The 19,143-nt window shown below is 48.6% G+C and overlaps 5 protein-coding genes across 5 annotated transcripts; 2 read left to right on the forward strand and 3 right to left on the reverse strand.

Moving 5' to 3' along the window:
- Positions 1–1,054: 1,054 nt before the first annotated feature.
- Positions 1,055–2,870, forward strand: N7466_002681 (uncharacterized protein; the record flags this gene model as incomplete). The annotated part of the gene is made up of 5 exons (XM_057162079.1): positions 1,055–1,275; positions 1,342–1,708; positions 1,770–1,841; positions 1,917–2,455; positions 2,510–2,870. 5 exons carry the CDS (start codon positions 1,055–1,057, stop codon positions 2,868–2,870), a joined length of 1,560 nt encoding a protein of 519 aa, XP_057025364.1.
- A 983-nt stretch (positions 2,871–3,853) lies between these two features.
- On the forward strand, positions 3,854–6,145 carry N7466_002682 (uncharacterized protein; the record flags this gene model as incomplete). The annotated part of the gene is made up of 4 exons (XM_057162080.1): positions 3,854–4,648; positions 4,702–4,972; positions 5,065–5,208; positions 5,268–6,145. The coding sequence occupies 4 exons, from the start codon at positions 3,854–3,856 to the stop codon at positions 6,143–6,145; spliced, it is 2,088 nt and encodes a 695-aa protein (XP_057025365.1).
- A 925-nt stretch (positions 6,146–7,070) lies between these two features.
- N7466_002683 (Transcription factor) lies at positions 7,071–10,193 on the reverse strand (the record flags this gene model as incomplete). Its single annotated transcript, XM_057162081.1, has 4 exons — positions 7,071–7,832; positions 8,083–9,249; positions 9,333–10,076; positions 10,164–10,193. 4 exons carry the CDS (start codon positions 10,191–10,193, stop codon positions 7,071–7,073), a joined length of 2,703 nt encoding a protein of 900 aa, XP_057025366.1.
- Positions 10,194–10,894: 701 nt separating this feature from the next.
- Positions 10,895–11,958, reverse strand: N7466_002684 (uncharacterized protein; the record flags this gene model as incomplete). Its single annotated transcript, XM_057162082.1, has 2 exons — positions 10,895–11,006; positions 11,078–11,958. 2 exons carry the CDS (start codon positions 11,956–11,958, stop codon positions 10,895–10,897), a joined length of 993 nt encoding a protein of 330 aa, XP_057025367.1.
- Positions 11,959–16,117: 4,159 nt separating this feature from the next.
- Positions 16,118–18,088, reverse strand: N7466_002685 (C2H2-type zinc finger protein; the record flags this gene model as incomplete). Its single annotated transcript, XM_057162083.1, has 5 exons — positions 16,118–16,221; positions 16,282–16,344; positions 16,399–16,503; positions 16,558–16,698; positions 16,765–18,088. 5 exons carry the CDS (start codon positions 18,086–18,088, stop codon positions 16,118–16,120), a joined length of 1,737 nt encoding a protein of 578 aa, XP_057025368.1.
- Positions 18,089–19,143: the final 1,055 nt, after the last annotated feature.

The following is a 19,143-nucleotide window of genomic DNA, read 5'->3' on the forward strand; positions in this document are numbered from 1 at the left end:
ACGACCCGGTATTTCAAGTTTCAACAGAGCCGAAAAACGAACGCCACTGGAGCCCCAAACTTTCCTGTCCTGGCGAGAGTAACTGGCTCTCACCTCCAATGCTTACATAGTACATGTGCCCAGGCCCCAGGTGGATCATGTTGGGGCTGGGTCGATGAATGTAGGTACCGGGTGATTCTCGGCCTTTTCGCGATTTTAATTTCCCCATGGGCTATGGTCGCTTCTCATGGCCCTCTTAACATCTAGAGTTTGCAATATACGAACCTGAATTCGATTAGTCGCCCCGCAATCCCCGCTTTCTTCCAGGGTGACCCTGAAGTGGTGTCTAATTGTATGGCAGCGTATCCGTATCTGTGGACTCAAGTTCAACGGTAGCAGAGTGTGTGATTGGTTCAAAATGCCCAGGTAGATGGCTAATGCTTCTAGGTGACCCACTGGAAGCTTGGGCCACATCTATGGATATCTCTACATTCTTGGCAGGGCTTAGAGCCATGTTCTGGCACATTGAAACATATCCCTGGTAATTCATTAGCACGTGTAGCAGATGGGCAGGTAGAGAGAAACATAGAATAAATTCGCATTTGAAGCCATTAATTCATGGAGTAACCGTTTCACGCGTCCAGATGCCTGTCGCTATCAAACTGTAAACAGCTATTTGATCAGGATTCAGGTGAATCCACTTCGATATTTGCGGGGCGTAGAACGTCAAATGGAGATGCGGCGGGGATCCGATGGGGAGCCGACGCAGCGTACCCCAGCCTTAAGTCGGATTCTACCAACTTGGCGGAAATTTTCAACTCGTGTTCCTGTGGGGTACCGGCGCTTGTGACTATGAGGGCTGATTGACAGTTTACCAAATACGGCTGCTTCTCGAAATATTGACAAGGCATATGCGCACTTTTGGTTTACATGGAATATTGAACGCTACCTTGCAAGAGTATATAATCCTGCCATTGATCTGCCTGCCATAACTGATGGCATATTGTGTCCACCAAATTTCATAACATATCAGTGGACTTTTAATCTTTGAACATTTGAATGTCCCTTTGAAGCCATGGAGATGGAAGAGAAGGCCACCGATGCCCACGTGGAATGGACTGTCAAGTCCGGGGCAGAGGTCATTACCGATGATGAGGATCCAAACGAAAGTATCTTGCAAGCCATAAAGAAGAATACCTGGGCAATCATCTACTGCTGCTTCATGACTGTCAGCCCCTTACTCTACGGATACGACGTGATCACTGCCGGTGTAGTGACGGCAATGCCGGGATTTCAGTATGGATGCACCTTTCAGTCGATAACCGGCACAATTTGTATCTTTGCTTACCAGTAATTTCACAGGGAGTCGTTCGGAACCTACCAGGGAGATTATTCGTGGCTATTACCGGCAATGTGGATCTCACTGTGGACTACCATGATGCCTGTTGGTGTCATGTTCGGCTCCTTAACCTGCAGTTACATAACGGATCGGTTTGGAACAAGGGTGTCTAGCATTGGTGGAGGATTCATTGCAATTGCCGGTGCCTTGCTCAGCTTTTTCTCGGATCTCCTTCTTGAACTGAATGCTCGACGGGGTCTTTTCACTGGTTCCAAGGCGATCCTGGGTTACGGCTTAGGCTTGATGCTTCCTGCATCACAGACCTATGTCTCAGAGGTAGCTCCAGTTCGCCTGCGCGGTGCTCTTTTATCTCTGTTTACTATTTCTATGGTAAGTCCAACTTGACTTTCTGGGTAGTTGTCTGTGACAGACATTAATAACGTTCTTCCAGCTCATCGGGCAAATCATTTCAATCGCAGGAATTGATGTTCGGCTCATGAATTTCACCCCTGACTCCTACCGTGTAAGTATCAGGCAATGGGCTCGTGACTTCAACGACTATGAAATTGAAACTGACTAATCCTGTATTCTTAAACAGATTTTATTTGCCGCGGAAATTGTCCCTACCGGTGTCGCAATGATTCTAGCCTTCTTCTGTCCCGAAAGCCCGAGCATTTACGCCAAGCTAGGCAAGCGCGCCCAGGCAATCAAAGCATACTCCAGACTTTTCCCTACAAAAGATGCAGAAGAGGCGGTTGCAAAGATTGAAAGTTCCTTGGAGCACGAGAGACAGATCCAGGCTAGCGAAGAGAAACCAGGCTATATGGAATGCTTCCAGGGAACAAACTGGCGACGTACAAGAATAGTTCTATATGCCAACATGGTGCAGAACTTTGCTGGAATTGCTATGATAGCACAGTCCACTTATTTCATGGAACTGGGTGGAATGTCCTATACCATTTCGCTGAATGTGACCACCGCGCTCCTTTGCGTGGCGATCCCTGGCTATATTTCCGCTTGGTACACCATGAACGTCTACGGCCGCCGAAACACTATGCTTTGGGCCTGTATCGGGATTGCGATACTTTGGTTAATCATCGGTATAATTGGATGTTTCAAGGCCGAGCGTGCCTTCTGGTGAGTTCTCAATCCCCTATTAACTGAGTGAAGTTTGAATCTAATATCTTGCAGGGCGGTTGGATGTCTTATCGTGGTGGTCAACTTCATTTATGCCATGGGCGTGGGTAGCGTTTACCCCGTCATTGCATCAGAAACTTCGACTCTAAGGCTCCGAGCCAAGACCCAATCAGTGGGTTTCTTTGTTCAATTCCTCACAACTTGGGCATTTGGATTCTCTGTGCCTTACATGTACGAGACCAATGAAGGTGATATGGGTGGGAAGATTGGTTTTATTTTTGCATTCCTCTCGGTCGTCGCTTGGGTGGTATTTTACCTGGAGGTGCCGGAAATGATGAATCGCACAATCGCAGAGATCGACGAGCTGTTTGAGCGAAAGACGCCAACGAAGGAGTTCAAGAAGACTGTCTTATAAGGCCTCTCGTCCGAATCTTTCAAAGCTTCCATCTGCAACTTCCAAAGTTTGTTCCTGAAGCAAAGTAGATACGATGGAAGATTTATTGATATTGAAGATTATTTCATGTTAACAATTTTAAAACATCAATACCATATATTTTTTTTCTCCGAGCCCTGAGCCGCTACCCCTGTGTTGTGTTTGTACCCAACATTACAGTATTGTATTTTAATTTCGCCTGATTCCCGCAGAACGGAAAATTTCGTAGTGATTTTTGCTTATTGGCATTACACGCCCCAGTCTCGCTTCACTTGTGAGAGATCAGAGGTAGTCATATCGTGTATATGGGGCCCCGCACTTTCCAAGGTGAGGGGGAAAGGGTAAACATTTGTTGCCCCAGGCCCCCAGCTTTCTACGCGGGTCACGACTCGCCTGCCGAGTGGACCGCCGGCAATACCCTCACGGGCCTCACCGCCGGATTTTGCAACTCCTCCACCTCCCGTAGCCCAAGGCGAGGTGGAAAGAAAAGAAGTGTTTCTACAAACATGGAATGTCACTTTTGTAAAGAGAAGTTCAGTCGCCGTGAGCACCTCGAACGTCACCTTCGCCGCCACTCCGGTGTTCGACCTTACGCTTGCCCGTTATGTTCGCGGTCATTCTCACGCCAGTCAGTATCTAGTTTCTCTCCTCTTTTGGGAAATAATAGACAAAATTTTATATTAACGCGTTATTCTTACAGGGACACTATGGCTAGGCATGTCATGACACATGGCACAGAGGCTGAAGGACTAGTCGTCCGCACAAGAGGCAGCAGCGCTTGCCAGGGCTGCTCTCAAGACAAGGTGAAATGTAGCGGCGGGAGTCCCTGTGTTCGATGTATAAACAAAGGCAGAAGTTGTCTCCAGCGGAGTCGTAACCGGGGCTCTGGTAGCCGGCTATCTTGTGTGGAGAGTCGTGTGAGCCAAACTCGAGATTCGGACTCCGATGTGCCAATAGATGTGCCAATGATCACCGATGAGGCCGTTCAAATGCCAGCTTCCCCAATCACACCGTTGCCATCTGGCTCGGAAAACTTTCATTTGAGCATGAATAACATGCTCAACTCACAAGATGACCATGTCATATTCAGGGCCATTGACCGCGTGTCACCGACTGGCTTAACCATGGGCGCTGAGTTCCCCTGGACACTGGAATATTCACACTTTTTCCCTGAGGGTGATCTAGTACTTGATCACCACCGGAATGAACCAAATCCTTTGCTAGGGTATTCTCCTTACCCGTTTACCCCAGGCGCGGGAATTCCTCAACATGGCGCTCTTGATACCCCAATCCCCCATACTCCCACAGATATGCAGCCCCCGAACATGGGCCGAGAGCCTTGTATGCCCGGTCAACAGCAGACGCCACGCTTATCAGGGAGTTCAACGCCTGTCTATAATCCCGCTATGCAAGCCACGGATGATGACATCACAGTGGCAGAGAACTTCTGTCACGTCAGGACGCAACTAGCTGACGCCTATCAAGCCATCCTTGCCTTCTATGCCCAACAAACCGACCCTCGTTTTAAAAATACCCCATTCCCTTCATTCTCGGTTTTCAATTCCTTCATTCAACTTTACTTTGAGTATTTTGATACCCAGCTGCCATTCATTCACCGATCATTGTTAGAGAAGAAGGATACACCCTGGATGCTCGCGTTGGCTGTGGCATCAATTGGGTGCCAGTACACTCGCCTCTCCAAACGGTGCCACTATTCCTCAATTCTACCAGATCTTTTGCGACTGGCCATTCCTAACGATGTATGTTATCCCTGGTCTCTTTCCTTCTATCAGATTCACTAACCCGCCTGCAGTTCTTGAGATCTCGGGGATATGATACAATGACATTAGCACAGTGCTCTTTGCTCGTTGTTGTCGGCCTCATGTTCATTGGTTTCAAAGATAGCCTGGTCAATTTGCAGGTCCAAAGAGCCTGGCTAGCTTCACTAATCCGTCGATTTGTCATATCATCAAATGATAAGGACACCCTTTTATCCACTGAGATGAACAGTGTTGAATCTCACGGTCAATGGCAATCTTGGATTCGTCGCGAGTCAGAAAGGAGGCTTGCATACTGCTTTTCTGGTAAGTTCCAATATATTCCTACTTTAAACGCGCCTTATCTTCAAGACAGCCGTTGTATTCATTCTTGGATGAACTGACGAGATTTCTTCCAGTGGTGGATTGTTATTACTTCATTTTTCTCGGGGCAGAAACTTGCTTCTCCGCCAAGGAATTTGAGCAGATACTCCCATCGTCAGATAATCTGTGGGTTCCCCGCGATGAAAATGAATGGAGGAGCCGGTCAGGGTTGAATAATGGTCAGTAAATTTTCACATCTCACAGCATTCATCAGCTAACGTCCCTGAACTTCATACAGTGCAACAAAATAGCTTAAATCAGCTTTTATCCATGGACTGGACGTCGAATGATGCCCTGCAACACTCATCAGAATTATGCAAGCTGGTTTTGCACCTGACTTTGTTTGTGGAAGAACGTCGTGCTATTAATGCCTCCCAATCTTGTGTACTGTTTGACCTGGGTCCCGAAGACGGAGGACCCGTCCCAAATGCGCGCCTATCAACTTCGTACAGGAAGCTAGACTGGAAGTACGAAATTCTGACCCCAGCGACATACTCACCATCTGAATCCGTCGGCATCTCCGAATCTAGGAAGATATTTTTCCATTTACTTGGAATTCTCAGACATGTTCCATTGAAGCAGCTTTACGCATATAGCGGATGGTACGCTTCAAAGCAGGATATGCTAGCAGCAGAAGCTTACCTCTCCTACTGGATGAGTGAGAATCCAATACCCTCAAGACAATGTGTTGCACATGCAGGGGCTTTGATTGGTGAAATACGATCAACCCCTATCAATGCTTGCTACCATTCCTTCTCTCTGCTTATAGCTACTTTGTATCTGTGGGTCTATGCCCAATTGCAGCCTGAGAGGTCCGAAACATCCGGAGAATCTATTCCTCTCCACCCCCCTGCCAGTTTACTCAAGATTGACCAGCATCATGAACCGGGGGTGCGAGAACGTTGGATTGAAACTGGATCGGGTATATTTGTTCATCTCACAGGCGTTGGGATGCTATCAACCCCAGGCAGTTCACATCGTTTATTGAAGGAATTCCTGCGGGTCCTCTCTGCTAGAACAGGGTGGCCTACTCTCCAGAAAGGCTTAACAATGTGCATGAGCGAGCTTCTGAATGACTTCACATCTCCTATGAAGGCTCTGAAACATCGAAGCTGAAAAATGTATTACTATTTGATGAATTATGAAATGGTCGCCGTGGATGCATCTTTCACCTGCTCTTGTAAATGAACACAACCATAATAATGTGCATTCTGGCATGACCAGCAGCGAGAACCTCACACCCATGGCTGGGATATTATGGTTTGCCTTTCATGCCACGTCTATATCTAATTTCCATGCAGATTGATCAGATTAATTCTCAAAGCCGGCCGGTGTGATCGGTAGAATATGTTATCCGACACACGTGGATCTCATCAATTCTCCGCGGGTATGCCATTGGTCCTCAATCCTCACCAACCAAAACCCTATGTGCATATATTGCCCTTGATAATTATCGAGTCTATACCGCCGATCTGCTGCAGTAGGGCCTCCTGTACTGTAAGGCAGTCATGGAAAGACTTCCTCGGTTGTTCTTCTTAAGGAGCTCGAATAGATGGCCTGCCACAGCTTCCATCCCCTTGAGGTTTGGTGAAATACGGGACCGCGCTTGAATAGCAATTGCAAGCTGAACCCTTCCACCCAAGGGTCCGCGGAGCCAAGAGCATGACACTGGCTAACCTCGTGCATCGGCAATCTTGTGCACCATTGCGGTCGGCTAGAAGACACTTTCTCGTAAACAGATTGCAGCCTGGAAGCAAGATTGCGATTGTAATCAATTCTTTCCTGACCGAACCCGACATCTCGTCCGGGCTTGGTGTCACCGTGTCGGCACCCAACACAGCCAAATATTCAACCAAGATGACACAGGCGTCGGGGAACTTTTGGTGTATCTCATCAACAACGGAACCCATTCGCTCTGCCAGTACGTCCGGTGATAAAGGCGGCTCTGGTTCAGCCTTGGAGGATCTGAGCTTGCTGGCAGGGTTTATGAAGACGTTCACTATTTTGCCTAACGGGGAGTTGTCCCGGGTGCATAATCGCACTAGGCTGAGAAAGTAAGACCTCCAGATAGAGCAGACTTGTCGTAAGTCGGCTTGGGCATGCCCAATCCTGGCGTGATTGGGTGATCATTCATCGGGTTATCAGGATTGGCCAGGATATCGTCGGATTCCAGGATAATCATCGACGACCAGGCTTCGAGATCCAAGATAGTCGGAAGGAAGTTCATATCTGGAACAAATTCACTTTCAGTTTCAAAGATGCTATTCGGCAGCCCTGGTTTGCTGCCCCTAGCCACTACTGGTGGGGATCCTGTAACAGTGGCTGGAGTTTCGCAATTGTGGTTGGTGCGGTTGGCGGAGGAGGATGTCTCAGCAGAGGTCTGATTGGGTGTAACGCGCAAGTGGGAGGTGGCCTTTGTGGCAAGATGAGATGCGGCAAAGCGATACGAAGACTCGATTGTATCTGGCTGCGACAGGGGTCGTTCCTGCGGTCCACGAGAAGAGTCCAGGCGATTGTGAAGTTCCACCAAAGCCTGTATGGCCAAAGGCATCCGCATTTTGCCTCCATTGGACTCGGATTCTTCAGAGTTGTTCCTCGTTGATGAAGTTGACCAGGGGTCAGAAATTTTGTCATGAGTCGCGCGGTGATGTATAAACTCGTCGACGAGATGTCGGGCCAGGAAGATCTCCCCCGGGCCCGGGAATGAATGGAGGTAGATTAGCGTGATGAACACACATTGAGAAGGCCCATAATGGCTGCAGCAGAACCATGCATACGGAGCAAACGCAGGTGTTTGGTGGAGCTGTAGGTATATACGCAAATAGTTCACGCAGAGCTGTACGATGCTATATATTCGATCACTTGTAAGTAGGCTTGTTGCCACAACGAGGTGAAAGTGGACAGTGATCAAGATATAACCGGGTCCATCTCTGGCTGCAGAGCACACATATACTAGCAATACATATGAGGGGGGAGCAGTGATGAACTCGAAAGAAAAAGAAGTACCTAGTCCATGATTTGCGTGATTGCGGATTCTCATTGTCAGGAGGTACCAAAAATGGTTTCCGTAGTAGTATCGCGAGTTCAAACTTCATCAATGTCAACATAATGCGCGTCCATGCTGCAAAGACAGTCGGCTGGCTGGCATCGTCCTTGTACATCGACGGATGGGTGAATGGAGACACATTGGCTAGTCGGGATGAGATGTAACCCCTTTCCGGGACTGCTTGCGTCGAAAGAAGAGCAATAAGCGAGTTCATCTTCTGCAGAAGCTGCTTTGCATCTGTGACAAGCTTTCCAATTCCCTTTTCTGTCGGACCCTGGGGACTTTGCAGGTGCGCGACGATCCATGCTTGTAAACGAGCCATCTGAAAGCGCCCGATGGCGTATATGATCGCGACTGACTGTCTACCAGCCATAAAGTCGTTAGATGGATAAATTTCACTAGGGAGGTCGCTAGTTTCTTCATCGATCGAGTCCACCATTCTCACGGTCTCGAGGGTCTCGGTGCCACAGCAGAGGTCCAGCCCGGTGGAGATACTCGACTGCACATCGAGCCAGACAATGTGCCACCAAACCCGACGTCGAATTTCGCGGTCCACGGGATTTAGCATAGACCACGCCCTTTCCCGATGTAATCCCATCATTTTGGCGATACGGACCGTGGTGCTTACATGAAGCAAGTTACGCATCGGTTCCAGAGGGCGGTCCAGAAGTGGTTCAGTCAGCAAACTTGAAATCAGAGTATTTAAAGTCGGATGTTCCTGATGCTGACACAAAGAAAGGCTCGTCATATATGCCAGCTGGAGGTGGCTTACGATTGTCTCCTTTTGTAGACCCTGGAGGTTGGAATGTGTCCAGCTGGCCGCTGGCGCGGCGGATGCGCCGCAATAGAGGACTGCAAAAAGAAGACAGATCAAGGTCGGGTCATCAAGGAGCTTTTCCGAGGGTAAGGCGTTATCGCTATTTCGACACCAGTCCCAGAACTGGTCGTAATCTGCCTGGAGGATAGGCGGGTGCAGAAGGGACGACAGTGGCCATACGGCAACGAAGAACGACTCGAGCAGGGCATCACTGACAGGCTTCGTGGGTAAGGAACGGAGGAGATTGAACATGCCCACGGAGGAGATATGAGGCAAAGGTAGGCCGGGGGGTGTATGATGATTTTCGTCAAAGAAATCATCGCTCAGACTCTCCTGTAAGACATCCGGCGAGGTCAGCTATTGTCATTGTTTTCGATATAAAATCCGCATGAAGAATGAAAGATGGCACGGAACCGCTCTTCTTGCAGGGCGCAGCTCACTTTTCCAGCAACGAAGCCCCAGAACGTTGGACCGATGTATCGCACATGGCCGCCACGGCGTAGACTGAGATAATCGCCATAAAGGGGAGTTGGTCTGGGATAATTGGGATCCTTGGAGTTTTTAAAGGGGTATGCGGCTGGCTCTGGGGACTCAAAAGGACCCCGGGACGTTGCTGTGCTACCGTGCTCGCAGGAAGGGTACGCATCAGGGTCATTGGGTAACTGGGTGGCCTCTTCCCACGAGGGCACGGCCGGGTCGGACGGGCCCACGGACTGTTGATGCGGATGGGGATGTGGATGCGAATGTAGGATGTGGGGTCTGGGATCGGATAGGTGATTCGAGCGTGAGGCCGGTCTCGAAGGAGAGGGCTGACCAGGCCGGATTTTGGAATGGGGATGAGGATCTGATCCACCGTAATGACAGTTCTGCGGCGACGGGGATAATGGTCGTACACGGCCGGTGGACTCATCCCGAGTCATGGCCTGGTAGACGCAATTTTCCTTCATCCGCACACAGTTGGCACATTCTGGCTGTTCGCGGCCGCAGCCAACCTTGCGTCGGCGACAGACAATACAACTCAGGGAGATTCGGGGTTTTTTGATCGGGCGGGACTGGGGTGCTGGCATCTTCCGACCTGTGACCTGAACCTGAGAGCTGGAGCTGGCATCTGAGAGGAGGACCCAGGACTGCCGGAGGAGTTTCACCGGCTCTTTGTTGGGACTCAGATCAGTACTTTTGTATATCTCGCCGAAATAAATGCCATCGGACGCACCTTGGGTGGGGGGGGGGGGGAGGCGAGGCGGAGGGGCGGGGAATTAACGCAACCTCACCCTCTTGCGAATTTTTGTTTCCGAACGCATCACGCGTGGGGGCGGAGCAGGGATGCGTGGTGTGAATGTTATAGAGTGTCTAGACTACTGCTGCCACTGTCGTTAGATTGCAGCGATATCCAAGTGGGTCGACCGAGACGGCAGATCGATATCGATCCAGTCAGAACAGGCGGACGAACACAGATAACAAATGTAATAGATTAGCCCGTCAGCGCTTCCTGTGGGCCACCTGATTGCCCGTCAGCCCCCGAGTCCTTAGACCCGGCTTTATGGAGTGTTCAAATGAGGTGTAATATACTTCCCCAGCGAGTTTAGTGTGCCTCATATTACCCCCCGGTAACGTATTGCATATTAGGAATGTATTCTAAATATGATCACGCGCCAATAGCTACTAGTTCAAATGTTATAAATCGATATATTAAGTCAGTGTGCAGTGTGCCTGTCAGAGCTAGATCACTCCAGGCAGTCGTCACAATCATTGCATCTACCGATCGGCCGTGGCGGTGCCAGAAAAGTTTGTTGCGACAGCATGGGAGGTTCTTAAATGAGTGTCAGGGGCATTCCGAGGTTGCTGTGAGCAGTGTAGAAGGAGAGAGTAGATGGGACATGTACTGAATGAACGGCAACCGAATCAATCGGCTTGTATTAGACAACGTGGCCCTGATGCTGTCAACTTAGGTATAGATCTGAGCTGAAGAATATAAAGGCTCAAGAGCAGGCAATCCAAAAGTCTATTTAAACTCCGCAGGGAGGGTGGTCAACTGATTCATCTCGGCAACCGTCTCTTCCCAAAGTTTCTTCTGGATCTCCTGTCCCTTCGCCGACTGGATGAATGCCGATTTGCTACAGTGAACGATCCGTCAGTAATTGAAAACACACAAGAATGTCTCGGAAAAGGGGTTAGAAGGACTTACCCGGCGATGGTCTTGTCCACCAAGAACTTTCCATGAGACTCCGGACCTGCCACCAGTGCGCTGTTCAAGATTATCCAGCCACCGGCCTCAACGGGCCTAGCGCGAATCGCCTTGACGACATTCACAATCATGCGCAGATGCAGCGGAAGAACGTCGCTCATGTTTGTCTTCACCATACCCGGGCACATCATGTTGAAAATAACTTTCTTAGGATCAAGCCGCGGCGCCAGACTATACATGAACAGAGCGCAGAGAAGCTTAGAGTCCCCGTAGCGCTGAAACGGCACAAATGCTTCATCCTTGTCCATGTGCTCTATCACAGCTTCGCCGGATTCGATGGGGGATTTCTTCTCGAAGCTCGTAGCTTCATGCGCACGGCTGCCAACCCAGCTAATGCGCGCGGGAAAGCCCATTCTCTCTGCACCGGCCTCGAGATACGGCAGAAGCTCCGTGATCAGCAGAACATTAGACTGGTAATTGACTTGTGTGGTTCGATCATGGCCGCTTGGGGTACGCTCGAGCTTCAGCAGGCCAATACCTGCGTTGAGGATGAGGATGTGGACAATGGGGATCTCGTCGCGCAGCCTTTTCGCGAATTGCCGTACGCTATCGTAGCGGTCCATGTCGAGCTCCATGACCTTCACGGTAGCCTCGGGGTTGTGGTCCTTGATGCGAGGGTCATGACGGAGGGAAGTGGCACAAGACTCGCCTTTGGCGACATTGCGGACAGCGAGGACCACAGTCGAGGCGCGAAGTCGAAGTAGCTGTCGGGTCACTTCTAGGCCCATGCCTGAGCTAGCGCCAGTGATGACGACGGTTTTGCCCGTCAGATCAATGCCCGTTGGCAGGGGGTCGACCTTTGGCTGGATAAAGTTGACCATGATGGAAATTGGAGGGCTGGAGGTTGAGGAAGAGAGAACCAGGGTCAACGAGAACAGTAACCTCACTGAGCTCTGAGAGGAGAAGAAGCCTTGGTTGACATGATCGCTTACTTTGCTTTGCTTTTTGTTTCATCGTGCTCTGCTGTAGTTTTTTGTTTGCTGGCTGACAAATGGCGCCGGTCACCTCTCATGGTTGATGGTGTTGACTCTTGAGTAAGCATTCGGCCGAAGCTGCGAGTAAATACTGTACTGTAATGTAATTTGGAAGCACCGAGGTGGACATGGGCGAATCGGCGGCCCCAAGTTCCCGTATTAATTACGGCCGTATTAATTACGGGGACCGATACCGCGCTCTCATTCGGACGAGGTGTCGCTGAGTTCGGACTTGGAGTTCTAATGTTTAGCTTAGTTGGAAGTTGGGCGGAGAGCCGAGGTTCATGTTCGGTTCCCCACAACGGCTGCAAAGCTTAATTTCGGGGATTTGTTCGGGGCCGAAGTATAACGTTAACCTTATATGAAACAGTATCAACTTTTTGTTTTTGATTTACTCCAGTAGTATACACAGTAGATTGAAAGCTATTGTTATGATTCGTAGAGTTTCTGATGAACAGGTAGGTCAGGATACTAATGATTTGGATGGTCATATTCAAGTCATTGTGATTTGTGATCCTGCGTGCCAACTAGTACTGGTCGATTCTACTACGTCAGCCATCCTACCAGTCTTTGTGTTGATCTAGCGTGTGTATGGGAGATGATCCTGCAACTGTATAGTACGTTGATTTCTACGCGTTCTTAGGCGAGTGTGATCCTGATCCTTGGGGTTGATTGGTCGATGAGGGTGGTGAAGGTGGTTGTGATCCTGCGATCCTATAGGTCCCTAAGCGATCTCAAACGCGTCTGATCTTGATCTTCGCGTGCCTGATCTGATCTAGCATTGGGGTTGTTTGATCCTGACGCGCCATTGGTCGATCCTAAGCGAGGTGATTGATCTGGGGGACGCGTCCAGGGTCTTTCCTGGGGTATAAATACCCCGTTCCCCCCCCCCCCCCCCACCTCCTCTCCCTCTTTCCTTTTTTCCCCTTCCCCAAGTTTCATCACTCTTCACTCTTTTCTTCATCTTTTCATCAAACTTCTATGTCATTCTTCCTTCTTCCATCAACCAACATACCTTCCTTGACATCCATCATGTCTACACTTGCCTTCTTCCAACATAACATTCATCTTGTATGTTTGTGTTGTCTTTCCTTTCCTTCTTTCTTTGTTCTTTCTCTCTCTCTTTCCTGTTTTTCCAATGCTTGCTGACTTTATCGAAGACATCAACCTGTTGAGGCACATCCACACCTTGGTCACCTTGATCATATCTCATCCACTCTTACCTTCTAACATGTTCATCATGTCTCTTTATGTTTGCCAGCATTCTCTTTCTTTCCCTTTTCTTGCCTCTTGCCTACTGACTATTATCTTGCAGGCTTCAAAACTCTTGTCATCATTGACATCTTGCTCTCATTGGCAGCAGCTCAGATCATTCTGATCAACGTCGACAATAACGTTGACAATGTCAACAAAGAAGAAAGAAAACGCCCAATGCAACATCTGCCTTACAAGGTTGAAAGGTATCATGCAGTCATTGCCTTTCAAGTCTGTTTTCTGACATCTCACCTTTGCAAGGTCCGAGTCCTTCTGTCTCCAATGACAATTCCACAATCTGCCTCTGTGCCGGTTCAGTTTACTTTCAAAGCAAAATACAAAAGAAAAAAAATTCGACTTCATCGGCTTCATGAACTTCAACCTCAACTCCTCCTGAAGGCTTTAAGCCTCTGGTCAGTTCTTTCACTCAATTATTCGAACTCGCCATTCAAGTTTTCTCAAACTGTCTGTTTCTTCTATGGTTTTCTGGCTTTGTGATTCGCAGTTGGAACTGCGTTTGGGGACTCGGAAAATATTGATATCTTGGTTTCTACTGTGCATTTACCTTGCGCTTGCTTGTTGGCCTGTTTTCTGTGTTGCCTCTTAGCATCCCCTGGCTGATAGTTCCTTTTTCGGTTGGTTCTGGCGAATTTTGCTGGCTTTGGTTGACACGCCCTTACTTTCTGTTGGTGACTTCTATTGGCTTGGTCTCTTCTGGTTGTCTGCTCGTCGATGACTCAATCTTGTACTGGCTATCTGTCCCGTTCTCTTTCCTTGAACACGCTGACTCGATCTCTTCTGGTCTACCCTCCCCAGTACTCTCTGGAGATAGGGGGTTTTCTGGATCTGCTCGTCAAGGCTGCAATCCCTCCCCGACCTGATGTTCCGGACTTCCCTCCCCATTACTATGGAGATAGGGGGAAGGAAGATGGTTCTGCCTGTCTCGGTTGGAAAGCACTCCCCACTAGAACACATGCTGATCCCTTGACCCGATGTTCCATGAGCGCCCAGAATGGGAGTCGCGTTTGACGGTTCTGCTTGTCTTGTGGCTCTCAGCTTTGTGCACCTTTTGGGGGGAGCCTAGTGATCGGATTGTGCAACCCAGGTGCCAACACTTCCATGTATACTAGTATAGTTTCAGGGATGATCTTGCACACAGGATGGCCTAGTTAGATTTTTGACTGCTGCTTCTTGTTGGCTTGGCTGGCCTTTCGTTGCCTGCGTGTTGTCTGTTGTCTACCAGACTCTAGCCTTGCCAACTCACTTCCTTACTTCGCAAGACAATACAAATGCGTGGTAAAGTCAATGTGCGGATTCTATCCTTGAGTATTTGTAGTACATTCTAGTAGTACTTAACCAACCAATTTCCCACTTCCATCAGTACTAGTATTATGTACTTTCAAGCGCTGGGCATGATTTGGGACATGAGGAACTTTCCCTCAAGTGCTGGCGCGCGGATTCAGTAATTCAGTACTAGTCTTGAAAGTGAATGCAAATGTGGACTTTGGGGTTCGAACAGTCAAGCTCACATGCAGGTACAAACCTTGAAATTTAGAAACCCGTACACGAGGTAGACATATGGATACTAGCAGTATGTATCAGCATCAGTTTGTTGCATATGTACCTATGCACGTAGCCCTGTCGTTTCAAATCAATTTTCTGACCTTACAATTTTGGGCCGAGGATTTCAGACATCGGGACATCTGGTTTCGACCTGGCACGTGCGGAAGCATTTGAATCAATTGATGCATACATACCCACACGTTCACACCAGTTGACATGTGCATGGGAATTCCAGGTACTGGTGCTGGGCAGCACTTAGTGAGCGCCGACGCCTCCAGTCAAAGTCGTGTCTAGAGCTACATGCACATATTATTTATGGTGGCATGTTCAAATCGATTGATATTCAGAAGCTGCGCGGCCCCAATCAATGTCTTCAATAAACAAGGTACCTCAATTTGGCTGGCAGAAATATATCAATATCTACGTGAAATACTATTCAAAGGTCCTGACATTGAATAGCACTCCCTCAAGGGATTGATGTATTCAACCTTGAACTTTGGAAGTGTACATCTACTACACATGTGCATAGTACATGATTAATATTCGATGTTTCAAATGGAATGGGCATATACTAAGTACTCACATGCACATGTGTATAAGATGAGTACCTAGTACTGAGTAGTGGAAATGGGGCACCTGGGAGGTAGGTACATATGTATAACAACATTGAAAATATCGATGTTCAAACGAACATTCAATGTTGGCTCTACCTTCCTTTGAACTGGTATCTCCAGACGGCATTGCAGGTGTATGGAGGGACATCAGGTGCGATATCATACTACTGATATATGCTTGGAATTAATCAATCTACAGAACTATTCAAAAAATCAGACCACGTGAATGGACGTGAAGTTTCAATCAAAACGTGGAATAGCATGGCACTTCCAATTCTTATTTTCAACATCGAAATTTCCAGCCTGCTGCAAACCACTTTCGTGGCGAGAGGGGAGGTAGATTATGAACGAGGAGACCTTTTTTCTCTCCTGGTTATCATTAAACACAAAGGATGAAACAAAATTCCAGAATAACCATTTCAATAAGCCGAGATACGCCCGAACACATATCGCGCCATTCCATATTGGGATCATAGGATCGACCAGGTAATGTAACAGACATAGAAATCGTAATAATCAAATCGGTAAGTTGGGGGATGAAAGGTACAAGAAAAGACAATCATGATTCGAGTTCGTTAGACCATGGTGAAAGAGGTAAGTGTGAAGGGGTCGGGGCTAGGAGAAGGGAAAGCGGAGCTGGGATCTTTGTGTGTCGTGCGTTGATGGCGCTTTAATTGGTCTGAAGTGGTAGAAAATTAGTGATTGGAAGGGAGAGTTGATATTCAGCTGGGGGACATACCGGGTCGAGTAAAGCTCTTCGTGCAACCGGGGTATGCACATTTGTGTTTGCGTTCACCGTGGGCTGATGTGCGTTAGTACGAAATTTTGACATGGTCTAGGTGTTGTAAATACATACTCAATCTGTGGCTCGACATGTTTGATGAATCCCCAGTCTCAAAATCGCATCCAGGGTATGTACACTTGAATGGCTTTTCGCCCGTATGGGTTCGCGAATGCGTTTCTATGAAAATTAGCCACGTCCCTGGTGAATGAAATTCAGTGAAAAATCACTTACTCAGCTCGCTACTATCAGTAAACATTTTTCCACAATCCTTGCACTTATATGGCTTGTCGCCTCGATGGCTGCGCTCATGGCGGTCAAGGGTCGCCTGGCGAGCAAAAGTCTTGCGACAGACAGAACACCTGAAATTCTTGTCTGGTGAAACGAACGATCGAAATTAGCAGGTGATGGAAAACGTGACATGGATGACTCGATACGTACAGTTGCTGTGTGTGAGAAAATGGCCTTGCAGCTTCGACTTCTGCGAAAACGGTTCATCTGGACGATGACATCCGTCCCAGCAACAGTAATAACCGTTGCCCTTGGCTCCATCAACCGTGTTCATGTGATTCGATACAAGATGGTCTTGTAAAGCACCAGCATCGGTAAAAGTGGCCCCGCATGGAGTTTTCACCCCGTGTATATTTGTCTTCCATTTGCACATATGGATATCGTTTTCCTCCGAAAAATCAGGCGTGGTCAAAACTGATGAGATGCCTCCGTCCAGCGGGGGCGGGGTTTCGCCGGGACTTGAAATGAAGTGGGAGCTGATGCTGGACCGGGATTGGCGGGAATAAGGAGAGTAAGGGTGTATATGAGAGTGTTGGTGTCCCCGACATCGATGGTGATTACGATGGGGTCCTCCGGTGATATTGAGGTTTAAGTCATTAGGGTTTTTGAAGTGGCCATGAACATGGCTGTGCTCGCCGTGTACATGATGGTGTTCGGGATGTGGATGGAAGAAGTTTAGAGGGTCGGAAGTGTTGCTTTTAAGGGTTGGAAGAGCGCCTGAAATTGTGTGATCATGAGTAAACTGATCATTGGGCACAGTGAAATCGGGGCATGTTCCCAACAGATGAAAGACATCGGCTGGGTTAACATCGGTCTGTGTCGGCAATTGCTGCATGGGGAAAATTCCTTGCAAGTCCTTCTGGAAGTCATGGCACTCAAAATGATTCGGGACACTTTGGTCGCAATGAGTGGCATGTGCCTGATACGACGACAAGAAGTCTTGGTGATAGCAAGGATCAATCACACCGGGCAGGATATGTTCAGGAATCTTCCCAGCTTCGCCAACAATATCTTGGCTCATGGTAGCAGAAGGCAAAGTCCCCGAAGTATCCAATGATAAAGGTGTAGTGAGACCGAAAAAAGAGTCGAACTCGCAATTTTGCTCCTCGAGACCATCACAGCAGTGATCTTCATAACACGCAGGATCCGTGCTTTCGCAGTGGTTCCCATCACAATGAGTATCGTCACAATGGGCAACAGAGCAGACGGTGGAAGCATCGCAGTCCACAAACCCGTCGCATACTGACCCACAGTCTAGTTGGCATTCTTCCTCGCAGTCATCCTCGCAGTCCTCCACGTCACAGCAAGCCTCGTCAACCTCACATGGCGCAAGACCCGTGTGGTGCTCCTGGTCTAAGCAATCCCACTGCGACCGAGTCTGATCGCGTGGGACAGTCTCATCTTTAACGTCAATATGGAAGTCCTCCCAGCGACACTCCAGACAAAAGTCTCGATTTGGCGGTTGAGAAGCCATGTTGTGCACGGTTCAGGGACGGTAAAGGTACGGGAGGGAAGAAGAAGGCTAGCACAGGGGGAAAGCCAGGGCCAGTTTATCGTCACAATCAGGCACAGGGGAGAAAAATGGGGAAGAGGCGATAGGATAATCAAGAGGGGGGTGTGCGACCGCAAAGTGGGAGATGGTTTTCGCCAGGTACATTAGTCTCCCTAACAGAAATCACGTCACTGGCCAGAAAAATCCCAAAGCCGCCACGATGAAATTCCACTATGGGGTTATTAGAGCCCCAGAAAAGCTGAAGATCGTGTTTCTACTGTCCAATGCCCACAGATGGTTTGGAAGTGGTGTCATGCGCTAGGACCGCGGAAGCACTTTGCAGAGTTCGGAGAGGATCAACGACGCAATCGGAGAATTGGCGAGCAATCGTGCAGGAAGCGAGGGCAGTAGAGCGAGGACCTTGGGAGGTTGAAAATTAACCGAATTCTACTTGAAAAGGGGATCCAGCCTATGCGCATCGACTCTCAGAACTGTCGTGGGGACCTTTGGGGACGGCGGAGAGAAGGTGAGGACCTTGGGGGTTAGGCGTCATAGTTTTCGAACGAATTGCAACTCGGCAGTTGGTGAGCGGTCAACCAAGGCGTTTATCTTGGTTGTAACATGGTCGCGAATGAAGAGAAACTGATAATTGTAATGTTTCCAGCATCTGCGCGGAGTAACCCTGAGAGAAAAGAAAGGATTGAATCTCTGGGGGAATTTTTTTTTGGGGTTTATTCAGTCCCCTTGTCCGATGACTAACCGGAGATCTCTCGCGCCCCGCTGGGATCTTTAAACTTTCAATACTTTCTAAGGGCATTGGCGCATACATTACATTTGAACGACCGACCTCGTTATCGTGCATGATTCTGGTCGCATGAACTCTGCGATCCAACTCCAACAACCAGAATCCTCCATTCTATATCAGCCACGAAGTATATAGATCAAAAGTTGCATTCCTGAGATGCTGACATAACCCCACGTGCCCCGGATCGCCGGCGATAGCGTATCTTATCGCGCTTATCGTTATTATCGCTCAC

The sequence above is a fragment of the Penicillium verhagenii genome (assembly GCF_028828195.1).
Source record: "Penicillium verhagenii strain IBT 33310 chromosome Unknown utg000003l_segment0_segment0, whole genome shotgun sequence".
Classification (NCBI taxonomy): domain Eukaryota; kingdom Fungi; phylum Ascomycota; class Eurotiomycetes; order Eurotiales; family Aspergillaceae; genus Penicillium; species Penicillium verhagenii.